We start from the raw sequence: 18,274 nt of genomic DNA, 5'->3' as shown, positions 1-18,274 counted from the left end.
AATGAGGTTAGATTAAGGCCAAGTTCAGCTCCAGCATTTGGCATGTGACTGCCTCCATAGGGAGAGTTTAAGGTTGTGATTCGTGTTTGGCAGATGAAAACTTTTAAGAGCAAAAAGTATAGAGAACTTGGCAAAGCCACATATATGTATGTAATTCTCAATAAATCAATGGAAATAACTACATAATTACATATAAAATAGAGTTGCAACTCTGGGTTTTTATGTCTAGTGAAAAACTTTCATGTTTGGTTACACTTTAAGTTTTAAATTATTTTGTTGCCAAATTGCTTATTTGTCTTCTGCTAATGACAGCAATCATCTAAATCTTTATTTTTTTTAACTGTGGAAGGAAAAATTAGAAGTAGAAACAAAAACCTCTGAACAAAGAAAGGCTTGTGGAGGCCTGGTGGGGGGAATCAGTTGATTGGGGGAATCATAAATATATACCTGACTTTGCCAAGTTCTGCATGCTTTTGACTCCTAAATATTTTCATCTGCAAAGCAAGAATCGCAACCTAAAAAGTCCCCCTTCAGAAGTCGTCATATTCTACATTTCGGAGGCATACTTGGCCTTGGGGTGTCTCTGTTCATAAATGAGGAAACTGGGTCTGGAGTTGTGACTTGACTTCTCCAAGGTCACACGCTGCGAGATTTTTGTTTATGTTTTGTTTCTTTTAATTTGTTGTTCCTAACCTCTAGGTCAGAGTCCTCTCCACTGGGCAATTTCTCCTTGATTTACCTTGGAGCAGGGTGGGCAAAAGCTAAAACAAGTGATTCCCAAATGAAAGTTTCATGAACGCATTGCACACATAAAATAAAGTCAAGCCACTTGATGCCATTAAGAGGCAACTCTTTTATGCCAAAGGAGACACAGAATAGCGAGCCATCCAGGACAGACGTTACGTTCACAGTTTCCTGGGTGTGCTCATCACTGGAACCTGCATAGTTTTCCTTTATCCAAAGTAACCTGTAGCTCAGGCACCAGAGAGCCTGCACTACCAGATTCCCATGCACCTACTTCTCTGACATACGTCTTTCTGCACAGCTCTTCCTTAGCAGGTGCGTTCTGTCCAATTTTCTGCTTTACGAGCAGCCAACCACGGTGCACGAGCAACAAGCTGCGAAGGCTTAGTTCCCCCAAGTGGAATTTAGTCTAATCATCAAGCACAGCAAAGGTAATCCAACACACGTGCTGTGATTATGCTAATTGGGCATTAATGAGAAGCAGCTCGTGAAAGTGACTGGAATTAATATTATTTTACAGTGTCTTACCAAACAAGTCTGAGATGAGGTGAGAGAAAGGAGGAAATACATATTTCTGAAGACCTGTGAATTTTAATCTAGGCCTAGAGGAGGTTTTGACAATCGAAAATAAGATACGTGCCAAGTTATTTGTTAACAGTAATAGTTTCAAATACTGAGAGTTTTTAATAATATAGTAGAAATGTTTCAAGATTATACTTATGATGACATACAAATGTGTATCAGTTCTCTATTACTGCACAGCAAACCATCAGAACATAAAGGCTTCAAATGCCAATGATTTTGGTCAAAAATCTGCAGTGTGGGCTGGGTTTGGCAGAAATGGTCTGCCTCTGTCCCGCCTGGCATCAGCTCAGGCAGCATCCCTGAGCTGAGAGGTCCACTTTCAAGGTGATCACCCAGGTGCCTGGTCACTGTGTGCCAGCTTCAGAGGGGGGCTGTGGTCCCTCTTGCGTGGGATTCTGTTTCCAGGACTGCCTGGGCTTCCTCCTGACATGGTGGCTGGGCTGCAAAAGCAGCCTCCCCAGGGGGCACTGCTTGCCTTGGAAATCATATAGCATCACTTCCGCTGTCATCACAAGTTTGCCCATGTCCAAGGACAGAAGACACAGACACCCGATCTCAATGGGGAGAGTGTCAGATGTACCTGGAAGCAGACTGTGTAGGAGTGTGATAATTCTGCAGCTGTTTAGGGAAAACGCGATCCGGCCCTGCACACCTGTGCACTGCAATGGGCTCTGAGTCAGAGGCTGGGTGTGGCCTTCCAGTGAGTGCTGGGAAATGGCTGTGAACAACAGCCTTTGTCACTTGTGTCACTGTGGGAGTGTGCTTGTATGCAGCATCATCTGTTTTATGTCCTGAGTATTTCAGCAGCAATTAAAAAAAAAAAAGACTGAGAACCACTTATCAAAAGGACCAGCCTTTTGGAGCAGAAAGAAGACAGGCAAGGAGAAGACGAGTCAATCAACGACTGTTTGTAGAACTGAATTGGGAATCCTGTGTGAGGGAGCTCAACCCAAAATCTGTCTTTTACAATCAGAGGTGAGAGAAGAGACTGCTTGGCTGGAGCAGGAAAGAGAGGAGGCAACAATCACTCTCTTCCTAGAACCCTCACACTCTGCCTACCAGCTTCCCCTCTGGGGCTGAAATATGGAGCCTCCGTTCCATAGTTCACACGGGTGCCATTTCTTAGTATCTTATCATCTCGTAGCCATGGGGTGGCACCTAAAGGCCACTCAACGCTGCAGTGGTCTGAGATTCAAACCCCACTGAGGCCAAATCTCTCTCAAAGTGTGTAACCACAGGTGGGAGAGGAGATGCACATAGGTTTTGCTTCTCTCTAAAGACACAGGTAATCCTCCAATTCAGTTAATCCCTGCTGATGGGATGCAGGAAGCCAGCCTCAGCCCTTTTGAAGTTACTGTTAGCACGAAGAGACTTCCTGTTTGGAGGAAAAATAAACAGCCCCCCATCCAGTGCTCCCTCCTGGCAGAAAAACTCCACCTTGCTGCCCGAGGGCCAGGAGGTGCTCCCCTCAGAAACAGCCTGTTCCACTTCCCCTGTTCACCTCTGGGATCAGCTGGAAACGGCAGGGACCAGATGTCTCTCCCAAACATCCCATTTGTTTATCCGTTGTTGAGAAACTGTTCTCTGGTTGTTCCATTTCACATGTCTAAGCCCCATCTTTGCAATCAAACCACAGGCACGAGGGCCGTGGTTTTATTTTATTTTTCTCTTTGTTTTAGCCAGACTCCATCCTTCACTGAAAATTTGACAGGACGGGAAACACGTGAAGTACTTAATAAATACTTGGTTGATGCTTGTGGCCTCCTGACACAAGTCACTGTCTTTCCAATGCTCTTTGGACCCTCAACTGAAGAAGACGTTCCAGGAAATGATAGAAAATCGACTTCGTTGGCCCCTGCTGAACCTGGCAGGCAATTCTGGAGTTGACAATATTTTTAAATCTCTTTGGAATCTAATGGTGCACTGAAACACCGTTACAAGCATCTCAACAGGCCAGAACTGTTTACACTGTGGTCACATCAGGGCCCCACACTAAGTGGTAATGCATATTATCTCCTAGAACATCAGCAGCAAGCCTTGGACCAGTGTCAAAACAAATGTCATGGGTTAATTTTCTTTGAGTATTAGGTTAGTGAAGACCAGTTTACAGGTTAAGGGCCCAACTGGGTTCACACTCTTCCAAGGTCACAGTATGTTACTTCCACCTAGTTGTGGAAAATATGTGCCAACATATTGATAAAGGGGGACCAGAGAGGCTGGTGCAAATATCTCAAGAATATATACAACTCAAAATTAATGTTTTCTCTAGTGATGATACATTATCATCTTTGGATGCAGTGGGTCAACTTTTTTTTGTAATATAGTATCACCCCCAAAAGTAATATTCAACTATTCCCTTGAAACTCAAAAAAATATAAATCCATTTTTAGCATCAATATTATAGGATCTCATCAACTATTTTTGTTTAATAAATGTGATGCTTTCACCCACAGGGAAGACTTTTTGTATTTGTCAAAAGGTTTAATTTGACTATACCTACTGAATTCAAGAACCCAAAACAATTAGAGTACACATAACACTTTCCTTGTTAACATTTGAATAAATGTTACCTATTTTAATACCTATTAAAACGGTTAGTATAGTGTAAACTGCTTCAGCAAGGTAAGAGATTTAAAAAGCAATCAAGTGGTCTCCAAAGGCCCTTTACCCCCAATTGTTAAGACAGTTACACTGAAATTAGAAACTTGGCTTATTTTTGCTTTCCTGGCTTTTGGATGATAAAGCTGTAATCCGAAGAGGGTAGAAGAAGTGGCAGAAGGAATAAATGAGGTCCCTGTGAGCCTCCTAGAACAGAAGGTACCAAATCATGACCTTTGGGCCTCATGACTTTCCCAGAGGACCCTGGAGACAGCATCAGGGCCTCGGGCTTCATCCCCTCCCTCAAGGTCAGGCAGCATCCCTCCTGTAAAGAGCCTCCTTGCCTTCACTGATGTATTTTAGCCGTGTCCTTCAGGACCTCTAAAAACAACTTGGGTTGAAAAGTGTGCTGGAGTGTTGCTCAGTGCTAGCTACGAGCGGAACTGACGTGGCCTGAAAGTGATGGGTGGTGACTGGTTTTAAGCAAACATCAAGGTTGCATGGGAAATGGTGTTTAAGGCCAGGATCCAAGTTCAAATGAATGTGTTCTAGAGCTCAGAGAGATGACCGCTTTATGGGTCGTTCGGTCACAAGGTGCACACAAAGCACCTTATCATAGCCCAGCATGCTGACCACTCGATAACAGGAAGGCCTTTTTCCCCAAGAAGAAGGGTAGGTGTGGCCAAAGTGAAATTGGAACGCAAGGAAAGCCACGGAGGGATTAATACAGCCAAGGTCACTTTCAGGCACATCAACCAGCAGAATGTATACGTAGCAAAAGTGTGCAATTCCTAAAATAAAGATAAAACTTCTAGAGCCTGCTTTCTCTTATGAGTGCACAGAGAATCAAGATAATTTGCATTTGCAATTAAGTAATAAGAGAATACTGATTTTGAATTTTCCCCATAATATCAGCATATGACATATTAATTGGAAACAGAAAAATCAAGCATTTTATTTCAGAGGCACGAAAAGTAAATCTTTCATTTCAATGCTATGCTCAACTGACCAAACACTGTCACGCCTCAGAAGCAAGAATTATGAAGGAAATAGTTAGTGCTAAAGCTTGTTCAAAAGATCCAAAATAGAATGACCTTCAGTATAGGAATAAATCTTCAATGATATTTATTACAGAGCAGATTTTATTGCCCGGTTGCTGTGAAGAGAAATAAAATGAAGCCTAAACCTTCATTTTCCTTAGTAATGCATATACGCTCAGGAGAACAAAAGAACTCTCTGTAAAGAGAGTTCTTTATAGAACTTATACCCTATTAGGGTATATGCTGTTTGTTGCAAGACCCTAATGTCTTGCAAGATGCTGTTCACAAAGGGATGATCTGCACTGACAGAAAAGAGGGGTCAAGTGTTTTCTATGGGGAGACCCACCGGCACCAGGCAGGCAGGAGGAGGTGATGAGCAGCTTCACCTGGTAAAGAGGGACCTCTGAAAGGGGGTAGGAGAGGTCAGCCAGGAAAAGAGCAGACAGAAGGTGCTGGTGGAACACATTCCAAGGCCCAGGGATGCTACAAGGCTGAAGATTTTTTAAATTGCATTTACTGGGGTGACAGTGGTTTGCAGAACAATACAGGTTCCAGGTGTATAGCTCAACGAGACATCATCTCTGCACACCGCATCATGCAGCGATCATCCCAAGCAAAGTCTCTTTCCACCCCATCCCGTCCCCCACTTTGCCCGCCTCCATCTACCCTCCATCCCTCTTTACCTCTGACCATCACCACACACTGTCTGTGTCCATGGGTTGTGCAATATTTTATTGCTTAATCTCTGCACCTTCCTTCAAAAGCCCCCAACCACCCTCCCCTCCGATGGCTGTCAGTCTGTCCCGTGTATCCTTCCCTCCGTTTTCATTTCTTTGTCAGTTTATGTTTTCATTAGATTCCACATACACGTGAGATCACATGGTATTTGTCTTTCTCTGACTGGCTTTTTCACTAAGCATCATAATCCCACTCAGCAACTCCATTTTCAGAATAGAGCTGTGGCCAAGACTATCGCCTTCTTCCTCAAAGGTAAAGGGAGCTTAAAGAAAAGAAAGATCACTGGGAAATCAGATGCTCCGAGAAGAATGGCACTGAGGGAGAGGGGCACACTTCCTGAGAACGACGAGAAGCCCACCGGGTTATTCAGGGAAGACAGGAGGAGCAGACAGGGGTGTGGCCAGAGAAACGGCCCACAGCTCCTGCAAGAACATGGCCTCAGTGACCTTTCTGCTTTCTGGTAAAACACCACTCAGAGTTGTTTTGCAACTGCCTTCACCTGCTGGGGTACAAGGGGGTGTGGAAATGTCACCAGACTGAGAAGAATTGAGTGGATTCTGGCTGATTACAAATCTCTTTCTCAGTAAACCCCTGGGCTTTGTTTTGTCGGGAGGAAAGGGGGAAGCTGCATAATGAAATAGGAACGTATTTCGTTACTTGTTAAAGAAAGCCACCAGTGTGAAAGCGGCCTGCAGCATTTCCACACTTGCCAAGCTCATTTATTTTCAGAGAGTGGGCGAGTGGTGAGGTGTGGAAATGGCAATGCAGTCTGTCATTGTTGCAGGTGGGGATAATACACAGACGCTCACCTTGCAGGAACTGACACACGGGCCCCAGAGAGGGCGCCATGCGGGGGTCCCTGAAATGCCTTTCCAAAGCCAAAGACGGCGCTTGAGGGTTTTCCTCATATGTGCCAGCCACTGCCCAGCATTCTCTCCTGACCCAGAGGCCCCAGATGCCAACCAGTCCAGCCTGAGTGAAGTTCCCTGCCCAGATTACCCAGCCTGTGAAGGACAGAGCCTGGGCAGCTGACTGTTCCTCCTGCTCCAAGACCAAGGCTCTTGAGCTCACCTGACCCTCTGCCTAGAAAGGCACAAGTTGCTCTTGGCCCACTGGGCTAAAACCTGAAGGAAATATCTGGTGCCAGAAAACTTAGAAAACAATAAATTTGAATAATCTCCTAAATCCATGCAAATAGGACATGTCAGGTCTATTGATAGGAAAATGTATTCCCATTTGGGGTATTTGGCATGGATGGCATCTCTCACTCTCTCTGGCACTTTCCCTGCTCTGCTCTGCCCCTTTCTTTTGTTCCTATTTGCAAGCAAAGCAAGTGCTAGGCATTGAGCTACCTGTTTTACCTGTGGGATCTAAGCCAGTCCTTGTAATAAATCTACTGGAGATGTGCTATTATTGGCATCATCCTCATTTTCAGGATGAAAAACTGAGGCTTAATGGGGTTAAGTCATTTGCTCAAGGCCACACAGCCAGTGTGAGGCAAAGCCAGGATGGAAAGGCAGCGTGGCCAGATGGGCCGATGTTAAGAACACTGTGCTGTCACTTGGTGCGACATGAGGCTCTCTCTCCCTGGCGTTTCCCAGGCGAGCCCAGGAGGCAGTTGTCTGCCTTATCCTCTTCAGGCTCTGATGAAGAAAGGTGCAGGAAGTGAAGTTGCAATTCTGGGGAAAGGAAGTGCAGGAGCAGTAGCTGCTTCCTGGGGTCATGTGGGGTCACGTTGGCAGAAGAAGGGATATTGTATGAAGCTAAGAAAGTCACACCCTAAAATCCTGGGCACCAAGATGGACCCGGAAAATGAGGACTGACGTAGAAGGCTGGCAAAAAGCGGAAGCATGTAGCTGACTCGAGTATTTGCTAAGAGCTGAACTGATGAACATGGTCACAGCTCTGGCCAGATTAGGTTTACGTAGCTGTGACAGTCTGCACAAACAAAAACACACAGAAAAACTGCTTCCAAGACACTGGGATGTCCAGGTTGAAGCAGCAAGTCCAGGACTAATCTTCCAGGAACCAGCTGAATAAGTAACAAACACAGTCTAATATTTTGCATCCGGTCATCAAGAGAAGAGATGCTTAGGCTGATATGGTTCAGGGCAGCCAGTTAGCAGCGCCTGCCCAGTTCTTGCCTGAAAATAAGCCTTAGGTGGAACACACTGGGGAAAAAGTTTTCATTGGATATTAGAGTTTCTAGTTAAGTAGAAAACAGACAAGCACAGTAACAATTACCCTTATGTAAGGATTGTATGGCAATAACTTCAGGGCACTTGCTTAGCCCCTTGATTACATGGGCATGAAGATAACCCATATAGCATCCTTTCATGTGTGGCAAAAATCTTAAATAAACACAGTAAACTTCAAAAAGTAAGCAAAATTGGATTTTCCATTTTTGCTCTCAGAGATGACCACCTAGGGGCCAAGTCAGGCATTTTCTGTTCCCTTTTTAAACATTTATCTATTGCACAAGTGATTTGTCTATAGACATGAACTCTACAGTAGCTTCACTTCTAGAGCATCCATGACTCATCTGATTTGATGACCTTTGCTATCCATTCACATCAGAGCAAACCAGAAGATTCACCTTCCTCTTTGCCTGTCTTTTCTCTGTTACTTTCTTATTTTTGCAATGTTTTAAATACTTTAACTTAAATATTCTCTGAGGCCAAAGGCAATCTAAAGCAAAATTGTAGGCAAATCTTAGGAAGTAGCACCCCCTCCAAAGACCCACCATAATAGGGCTTCGAAAGATAATTAGATAATTATCACCAACAAAGCATTCCAAAGCAACCAAAAGGATCCCAGGATTATGTGGTTACAATCAACAGCAAGAGTTAATAAAGGGGAATGAGAGAGAATAGTAGGGTCAGGACTTGGAGAGAGAAACACAACCTGATTTTGGAGAGAGCTTAGGGTCTTTTGTTTTGTTTTCTTTGCTTGTTCTGTTTTCTTTTGCTTTTTTAATCAGCAGTGATTGTCTGTTTTCCTAGGATTTGTGAAAGAAGACCAGCCAAGAAAAAGAATGCTGTCGTTTATTCCTTTCCTCTCCCCCAGCCATCTCACCCAGCGAGACCGCCATAAAAGGCCATCTCTTCAGCACACCAGTGACCGAATGGCTTTGGCAAAGCACCAGAGCTAACCTATCCTCTACAATAGGGAACAATGCTAATGAGGCCACAATGGGATCCAAAGATGTGCATTGAAAGTTTCTGTTTGCCAATGCCACATACTGCCTCGAATGTAACAGCGAGACTCGTCCAGAGGGGATCAGTTCTGTGCCAGGGCAGAGCACAGAATGGGCAACATCTCTATTCACGGGGCTTAGAGTTAAATAAGAATGGCAGCACCACCCATGGGGGGTGGGAAGGTTTGGAATACACCCAAAAAAACCCCGTAAGTGAATAAGGATGGAGAAATCATGGGCATTTGAGTTGTTAGGAAAATTCATCGTTTGTCCTTCGAAGCTATGGAGGTAGTTCCAAGACACAGGAATTAATGGGCACTGAGGAGGGATTTGAATGGAGGACAATGAAGGTGGTCTGCCAGAGAGATGGTAGGAGTTGATATAAACCATATGGCCGAGTGAATGCAAGGGAGATGGGATTTGGAGAGGAGCCTGCAGGCAGGGAGTAGAACTAACTCACTAAAGCAACATGAGCTACACCAGGGTGAGAAGAGCCTCAAAAATGAGCACCACAACGTTGGAATCTAATTAAAAAGCCAATGTGGGACTCCCTAGTCGGGAAACTGAATATGGGGCCAAAATAAAAAATAAAAAAAAGAGCTCTCGAGCAACTTTGCATTGGCTAGCCCAAGGTCAGGCAAAGAGGCACGTCGTGATGACTGATGTGAAAAGCACTTCCTAGCAAGGCGGCTGAAGCTCTGCAGATGTTTCCATTTGTGTCAGCAGCCAAGTTTACTCAACACACTTTGCTAATTACTATCTTACAGAAAATAAAGGATAAAAGCATTTAACCTCCTTAATCGACTCTATTATTCTGATCATAATTGTTTTCCTACTGTGATTTTTTTCTTGAGGAAATAGTTAACATTCAAGGATTCTTTTTTTTTAAATTTATTGATTTTTTGAGAGAGAGGAGAGAGAGACAGAGACAGGGAGAGAGAGACATCAATATGTTGTTCCATTTATTTATGTATCATTGGTTGATTCTTGTATGTGCCCTGACCGTGGATAGAACCCACAACCTTGGCATATGGGACAACACTCTAACCGACTGAGGTACTGGGTCAGGGCCAAGAATCCCACTTTTTTGAGATCAAGTGCTATTGATAAGAAATTAGACCCCTGCCCTGGCTGGTGTAGTTCAGTGGATTGAGCACGGGCCTGTGAAGCAAAGGGTCGTTGGCTCAATTCCTAGTCAGGGCACATGCCTGGGTTGTAGGCCAGGTCCCCAGTGAGGGACATATATGAGAGGCAACCACACATTGATGTTTCTCTCCCTCTCTTTCTCCCTCCCTTCCCTTCTCTCTAAAAATTAATAAATAAAATCTTTACCAAAAATGGTGAAGATATTAAAAAAAAAGAAATTAGATGCCTGGTTTTGATTAAAGAAATACGGGACTAAGAGAAGTGGATCAAGAACATATGTTTAGATTCTTCTGTGTCAAAGGTACTGCTCACTGATACCAAAAAAAAAAAAAAAAACAACCCTCATCTTTAATAACCAGTTCCCACCCAGTAATTATGAGGTCTCCACTCAACAAAGATAACGCCCTGTGACATGAGCCCAAGTCTCAGCACTGCCACTGGGAAACAGCTCGAGGAGCAGCTCAGAGTGGGGTCTGGATCTAGGGGTGCCCGTATCTGACCCTCACTCCAGGCCTTACCAGCGACTCATGGGCCTTGGAAAAGTCATGTACTAGGTCTGTGCCTTAGTTTCCCCATTTGTAAAATGGAAATACTAGTAGTACTGGGGTTGTTGTGAAGATTAAATATATGGAAAACACTTAGAGTAGTTGGTTAAGGAGGCAACATCTTGGTGGGACTACAGAATTTATTTAAGCTCTCTAAACCTCAGCAGAGGCTTACCTTAGGACACCTATCTTAGGTACTCATCTTTAGTAAACAATGCCTTTTTTTTTTTTTTACTTTTTAGTACATATAAGAACATATTATGTCACATCATCTTAAAGGAGTAGTTGAAATTATTTTGCTAAAATATGAGGATCCAAACCATTAATCCACTCTTAGTTTCTCAAAAATCAATTCTTGGAAATAATATTAATTTCAGAAGGTATCATAGAAATGTTTATGTGATCAGTTAAACGATTGTATAATGTGCCACTAAATGATGCCATCCTAGGTTCAAACCCTGGAGAAATTCTGGTGTAAGGACACCAGGAAGAGTTAGGAGAAAGAATGTTCATAAGGATGAATCACAGAAATGTTATTCTGAACAAAAGAAGCAAATCACAGATGGAGATTCTGCAATAAAATTCAATTTATAAAAGTTCAAAATAATCAAAACTGTACACATGTATACAGTTAGCCTGTATCCACAGAAGTTCCTATCGGTCATTTAAGTGTAGCTGATAAATTTTTATATTTTTATGAATATTTTTTATAATAAAATTATATCTAATATATATTTAGAGTAAAGGGGAAGAATGACCCTACGGTGTCTGAGCCAAGGGGCAGCTACTGGCACTTCAAGGAGCTCTGGGCCCCACCACCGTGGATGTCCCTGTGTGACCTGTCGAAAAGTAAACTGGCTCCTGCTTGACCGTGGACTCATCCTCGGGCGCCTACACTGGTGACTGTGGCTGCTCCAACCTTATCTCCATCTCCCCCTTCCTCCCTTCCTCATCCTCTGTGCTACTACAGCAACAAAAAAAGCTGCCACATAACGTGAGAGCCACTGTGGCCAAGAGGGCCAGGATACAGGGCACGAGACAGATGTCACCTCAGACACCCCAGGAGGAATCGGGTTGTTGGTGCTTCCTTTCCAGTGAGTCACCAGTGCCTTTAATCTTGTAAGTGAGCAGACAGGAGCTGAAATGACCCTTGGGCAGCACAAGGGACAGGCGGGAGCAGCACAGAGGCATCCTGGGAAGCCCGGGAAATAAGGAGGCTCTGACTACAGAACAGCATCTGAGAGCTGGGAGCAGGCGGAGCAGCCGGGCACAGGAGTGGCTTCAGGAGTGATCAGAACAATGAAGTGCTAGGCACGCCACGCACAGGAAACTCAAAGGACAGGGCAGTCCATCTCCACCACGCCTATCCTCGATCAAGGAGTAGGCTCCGCTTCCAGATGTAACATTAAAATTTAACGCTGCCCCAGGGACCGAGCATGGCAGGTTTCAATCAGTTAACTAATTAGGAGAGAATGTGACGCAGGTTTTTTTTTTTTTCCTATGGGGACACATCTTTCTCAGCAGGAGGGACTAATGATTGTGTTTGTTCTGTTTTGTTTTGTCATTAAAAAGAAATGACTGACACTGTAGTAAATAAACTCTGGTTAGAGAGAAAGGATTTTTTTTCCTCTATAATTCTATCAACTCAATTTACTGCTGGCCATTTCTTTGGTTTTCTGGGGACATGTGGGTAAATGAGTGAGTGTTGGAACTATGCTGGATTTGAAAATGAATTCTACCACTTTCTAGCTGTGTGATCGTAAGCAAGTGATTCCAGAAAGCTGACCTTGTGTCCCTAGCTAGAGAGTAATACCTCCTCTTCAGCGTTATTGGGAAAGATGAAATGAGAAAATAATGTAGGTGAAGCACTTTAGCACAGTGTCTGCACATAATAAGCATTCGATAAATCTTACCCTTTATTTTTAATGACTCTGAGCTTCTAGTATATAAATAGAAACATTTCCATTTCATTTATGGCTGTATCATCAACTCCACAATTGCGTATCTAATCATAAACCGAACCTTTATTTGAAGTTTATACAAGCTAACTTAACCATTTTCACTCCTCTTCACCCAGATGGAAAAAGTCTCCCAATGGAAATTTAATATTTAATAATAACGTTGAAGGAAAACGTTTTCTGCCACCAGTACAACCCCCTCCCCCGCACCTCCTCCCCCACCCCTCTCCAGCACATCTTCTCAAAGGCAGTACCGATGCTAAGCAAGCATCACTAGAAAACACTCTTCCATGCTGGGACAGCAATGGCACTATGTTTGGGCTGCTTGTTAACCAGCTGGAAAGTGATTTCCCAGGTGAGTTCCCATCTGAACTCACAACAACCCCATGGTGTGGGCAGAGTGGATATGGATGGTCCTGATATACAGACAAGGAGACCAACTCAGAGAGAGTAAATGGCGAAGCCACGATATTCAAGCATATTTTCTATGAAAAGGTAATATGTGGGAGTTGAGAAGCCAGCCTGGTATTGAATTCTGGAAAATTAGATTTTCTCAAGGGTGAAGTCTGTTTTGGAAATAGCACAAGTGACCAGTTATGAGAAAGAGAAGTATGATCATAGGTGGAAAGCAAATAAAAAAGAAAGTCCAGAGAAATTGGACTTTATATTTTAAGCTCACAACCCTTTGCCCTGTGTGCCACGATTCTCCCACCCATAAATTTGAGAAAACAGAAATGCCATCTCTCAACACTCTTACAAGTATTTTGCAGTGCCGTCATTCTGGACAAATATAAGCTTGATGATAAGATATTCAAGAGGTTTTGTGCTAACTACAGAAAATATGATCACAAAAATATGTGATCATATATTTTTGATGTATGTGGTCATATGTGATCAATAAAATTAGTTGAATAACACATTTTAAGTACTAGTAAAAATATTGGTGATAAAGGGATACGAGTATTTTTTAAGGATACGTGGGCTGAAAGACTAAAAAATTTTCTTAAGATTAGATAAATTAGTATTATAATGTTACATTACATATTTGAACAGTTTAAGAAAGTGGCAGAATCAAACCGAAGGGCATGAACATGTAATAATTTTTTGAAGCCAGGAAAATAGAAATGCTTTTTAATTTGGACAGTGGTTTTTAATCATATATACCAGTTCTTAAAATAATCCATTCTGAAGTAGCACTGTTAATACCAAGCAAGTCTTTCTGGTGGCAGTGACCTTTCCGAACTTCCCAGGACAGTAGCGCATGCTCAGTGACAGCTCTTGGCCTTAAGAATTCCTAGCAGACTACAGAACTGCAGTTCAGAAGTCTCCCCTCCCCCGCTCTCTGAACTAGGGGATGAGTTCTTACTAATTGGAAGGCAAAAGCAAACAAGGGTCATTAAGGGGAACTTTAGTTCAAAATACAAACCAAACACTAACTTCTAGTTCATCATTTGAACCTGGAAGCCCAAGGTCCTTTAACTTTACAATAAAAATCTAGTCATTTCAACATCGATACGCAGAACAGCATACAATCTAGGTCATCACTAGGTGGTCGGCTAGCTACCTAATTCCGACTTGCTTGGGCCTGGATGTAATTTCCCCCCTGATTCTTCACAGAACATGACAGAACGTCATTCCAGTATTGGCAGAAGTTTTATCTGACAGAAGCACAGGCCTGCCCCAAACTTCCCCCACTCTCTCCTTCACACATTCATTGAATAAACCTCTTTTTAATGTTTGCTACTGGTTAGGAATGATATTGCTCTCACAGTCTCACAGGGGACACAGGTAAATCAAGCATCAAATGTATGTGCTAAATTCTAGAAGGAAGGGGAGTATTCGATGTGCAGAGAAGGGGGGTCAGGAAGCCCTCCTGGAGGAGAGGATTCACCAGGTCACAGGCAGCAGGTGTGTTGTGTATGCGGCAAAAAGGACAAGCACCTTCCTACCCAAAGGAACAGGAGGGAGAAAAGCAGGCAGACGTGATGAACACGGTGAGGTCCAGAGGTCAGACATGGTTCTGCATGGTTAGATACAGAGCACGGATGCAAGGGAAGGGATGCCCAAAGATGCAGTAGAGGAAGACAAAGATTCCATCATTTAGAACTTTGGAGTCCGTGTTAAAATACGACATTGGAAAGCTGGATGCAATTATTGGTCTTCTGATGATATTTCATCCTACAGGTAATGGACAAAGGTTTTTTATTACAGAACAATCTGTTCGGTGGTACCTAGGTAAACAGGGAACAGGTAGAAATCTGGAGGTACAAATACCAAGTAATAAACAACTTTAAAAATCCAGGAAAGACAGGGAGAGAGCCTAAACCAAAGCAATGATGATAGAAAAGAGATACGAGAACTCCAAAAAGCAGAATGACCAGGCAGAAAAGAGGGGATGAAGAGGGAAGCCGAAAACAGCTTCTGTAGTTCTTACGTGGCTGGCCAAATGGAGAATGGCACCCTTAGCTAAATTAGGGGCTGCACAAGGAGAAGGCTAGCTGTCCTCTTCAAGTCCTGTTTTTTCCTGCTTTTATAAGATCAATCACAGGTCATTCCATGTCCCCCACTAGACCCCGAAAGCTCCATGCTGGTGTGACACAATTGCCTGACATAAGCGACTCACTGCAGACCCTTAACGGTTTTGCATGCTGACAGAATAAATGAACAACTCCAAAAGTGAGATGTGATAAAACCATACATCCTACCCCTTGAATAAAATGGTCGTTTCTTAAAGACTCACCTCAGCTGGACAGCAATTCATGCCACTTACCAATTAGTTTCATTTCAGACTCGTAGCCCCCTGTGCAAACCCCAACATCCAAACTGGAAGGGGTGTTTAGGAATATCTACCACAAAACCCCGTTTTAAAAACATCTGTAATTCAGAGAAGTTATATGGCTAGCCCAAAGGCACAAAATGTTTGTCAACCAAAATGGTTGTGACATATTCAAAGAACTACAAGCTATCAAAGTGGGCTAGGATGGATTAAGTTTTTAAAAGTACTGGACATTTCACACTAAAAAATAAAAGGCAGAAATCTTAGAGACATTTTGAAAAGTAATTCTTCCCTCTTACAGTGAAGTACAAGGGCCAGAGCTTAACCTTTAACCCTGAATTAGTAAAAGACAGATTCTTACCGTGATCTTCCGAAGAGACCGGTGACCTAAAATGAGACAATAAGCATGATAAATCTTTTGTAAATGACACTGACAATTATGAGTATAACAATGATCAAGAATAAGGTTATATAAATTATAGCCCAAAGTTCAGTTAAACAGGAATTCAACAGAGAAGACAGGGTCATTAATGTGTTGGTTGGATTGCATATTCTAGTCAATAATTCCCATCAAGTTATTCCAATCAATAACTCCCAAAGCTTACCTGGATGGGTAGAAGGACAGATGTCACTAAAATGTCTACTGCATGGTGTCACAGGGCCTCATGAACTTAGTGAAGTCTGGATTTCTCACACACACACACACACACAGAACTCATAGGTATGTGAGAGTAGGTGACAGCCTGTGATGTCAGTGTCACTCAGTGCCCAAGTCCAGGTCCCCAGAGGTTACTACTGATGACCAAGTTGAGTGGATGCACAGTGGTTGAAGGAAATTTTTAGCTATCTCTGGATGCTTGACACTGCTTTACTTTATCTACTGACCAGCAATATTTTTGTCCATTATATGAGTGAACGGCAAGGTACAAAGACACAGGAGCATCATCAGCAGAAAAGCGTGTAATTGTTTCCACTGCAGGTCCCTCCCAGGAAACTTTTGTGTGGGAAACTGGCAGAAGCTCCCACGCTTTGGTAGGGAGAAAACTGGTGTCTGGGGGGTGGACCCAGGGGACAGTGAGAAGGAACCTAGTGTCGCCCTATGTTATCCCCACATGGTCAGCAGCTTGAGAGCTCTCTCTTGGCCACCCAGGCAGATCCACTCTATCCTCTTCTCGGAGACCCCTGTTCTGTACGGTACATGGACTGGCCTCCCCAACATGGTTGTCAGCTCCTTGAGAACCAGGACCAGGTCTTATTTAAAACACAGTGGGCCCTGAGTGAAATTTGTTGAATTAATTTGAGCACCTCCACACCGGTGTTCAGACTTGGACACATTCTAAGGCTCCTTGAAAAGTCGGCATGTCACCTTCAAATGCCCTTCAAGCCATGTTTGCCAGCTCTTATGCAAGCTGGGAGGGAAATGTTTATGGAATGAGCCTGAACCTCCAGGTTGGTGACAATGCAGCCACTCTCAGAGCCCAAAGACACCCAATGCACCTGGCAACAGAGGTACCCACCATCTGTTTCATGATTAGGGAAAAATAAAGCAGAGGGTGTTGAATAGAGATGAAATCCGATTGAAAGGTGAGTCTAAGGAAAAACACATATTGAAATAAGATGAAATAATGGCCTGAGCTTCCCAGGGCATAAAAAAAAAGAGTTAGTAACAAGGAAAGGTCTTCACGCCTGGTGTTTTCTGATGTGGAGTGAGCAAAACCATGTCTCAGATTGTTTGCAATTAATTTCTCAGAGAACTACAGGAACAAAGAAAAACTTGTGAAAATGAACGACTCAACATCTCAGGCGGAGAGCTGGGGCAGCGGTGTTTTTGTTGCCTTTCTGCAAAAGTGAAGGACTGATGTTAAGTCTGAGAAATTCCAGATGGCCCCGTGCAAGTCCCACAGGAATGCACTGCCCGGGACGTCCAGGCGGTGGGGAGAGACTATCGATTTCAGAGTGTTTTCTAAGGGTTAGTCATGTTGGGTTTCTGTGCCGAACGTCTCCCACATGCCTGGATTTGTGGAGCTCCGAGCCATATGGAGTATCTCAATCCTCACCCAGTATTTCACCTTTCACTGTAACAACTCACTAAATTATACAGCTGAGACATGTGTAGCGGAGACAGCATGCCTGGAAATGGGCATGAAATGGTTTTCAGAGCTGAGCTCTGGAGGGAAGAAATATTGTGAAATCAGCAACAGGAGTAGTTATTTCTTTTTTTAAAACAGAGCCGTTGAATCCCAGGAGCAGATAATCTTCCTCCAGCTGACAAGTAAGGAATGCAGAGAAGCTCAGGGTCTGTGGTTCCCTCTGCTCCTGGAGAATCGTGGTTCTTCCCAGACTGCGAACTCCTCCTCCCCGTCCACTTCATCTGGGCAACAGCATCCGCTAAGCTGGGGCGAGCGTTCGGAGAGCTCCAGGATCTAAAGTGGTCTTCCTCACGTCTTTCCTGATCACCAGTCTTTTATTACAGTCTATACAATATTTATATTTATTTTGCCTTTTTAAGGGGGGTATGTCTTATGTTTTAATTTGCATTTTATTTAGGTTAAGTACAGTCACACAACATAAACAAAAACTCAAACCCTGCAGGGGTTTTTTTCCATCTTATTAAATCTGACTAATCTTTATTCAGGCTTGACTCTTTCAGTTTGTGTAGATTTAAGCCCAAGTGATAATTATTAGTTGAGACCCTATTAAGTTCCAGGCCCTGTGTCAAGTGATAAAGATACAAAGGTGAACAAGATAGCAGTTTCAAGGAATTAATAATCTAATGAAGAAGAAAACATATGTAAACAAATGATTACAATTAAGCAAAGAAATGTAATGACCAAAACACGTACAAACTAGTGAAGCAAAACCAATCATGTCCCCAAAGGGGGAAAGAAGGCCTCAGGAAATGAGAACCATCTGAGCTGGGCCTTGCTGGATAATTAGAAGCTCAGCAG

At 43.3% G+C, this 18,274-nt stretch overlaps 1 protein-coding gene across 1 annotated transcript in view; it reads right to left on the bottom strand.

Annotated features, from left to right (window-relative positions):
* The window catches only part of DGKI (diacylglycerol kinase iota), a 309,526-nt gene that overhangs the window by 24,358 nt on the left and 266,894 nt on the right, over positions 1–18,274 (bottom strand). The window contains exon 29 of the mRNA XM_053657112.1: positions 15,688–15,713. Within this exon, the coding sequence (XP_053513087.1) occupies positions 15,688–15,713 (26 nt within the window). The remainder of the gene's footprint in view (positions 1–15,687; positions 15,714–18,274) is intronic.

The sequence above is a fragment of the Artibeus jamaicensis genome, unplaced genomic scaffold, assembly GCF_021234435.1.
Source record: "Artibeus jamaicensis isolate MK-2021 breed Jamaican fruit bat unplaced genomic scaffold, CSHL_Jam_final scaffold_3307, whole genome shotgun sequence".
Lineage (NCBI taxonomy): Eukaryota > Metazoa > Chordata > Mammalia > Chiroptera > Phyllostomidae > Artibeus > Artibeus jamaicensis.
This window is presented reverse-complemented; position numbering and strand designations above follow the sequence as displayed.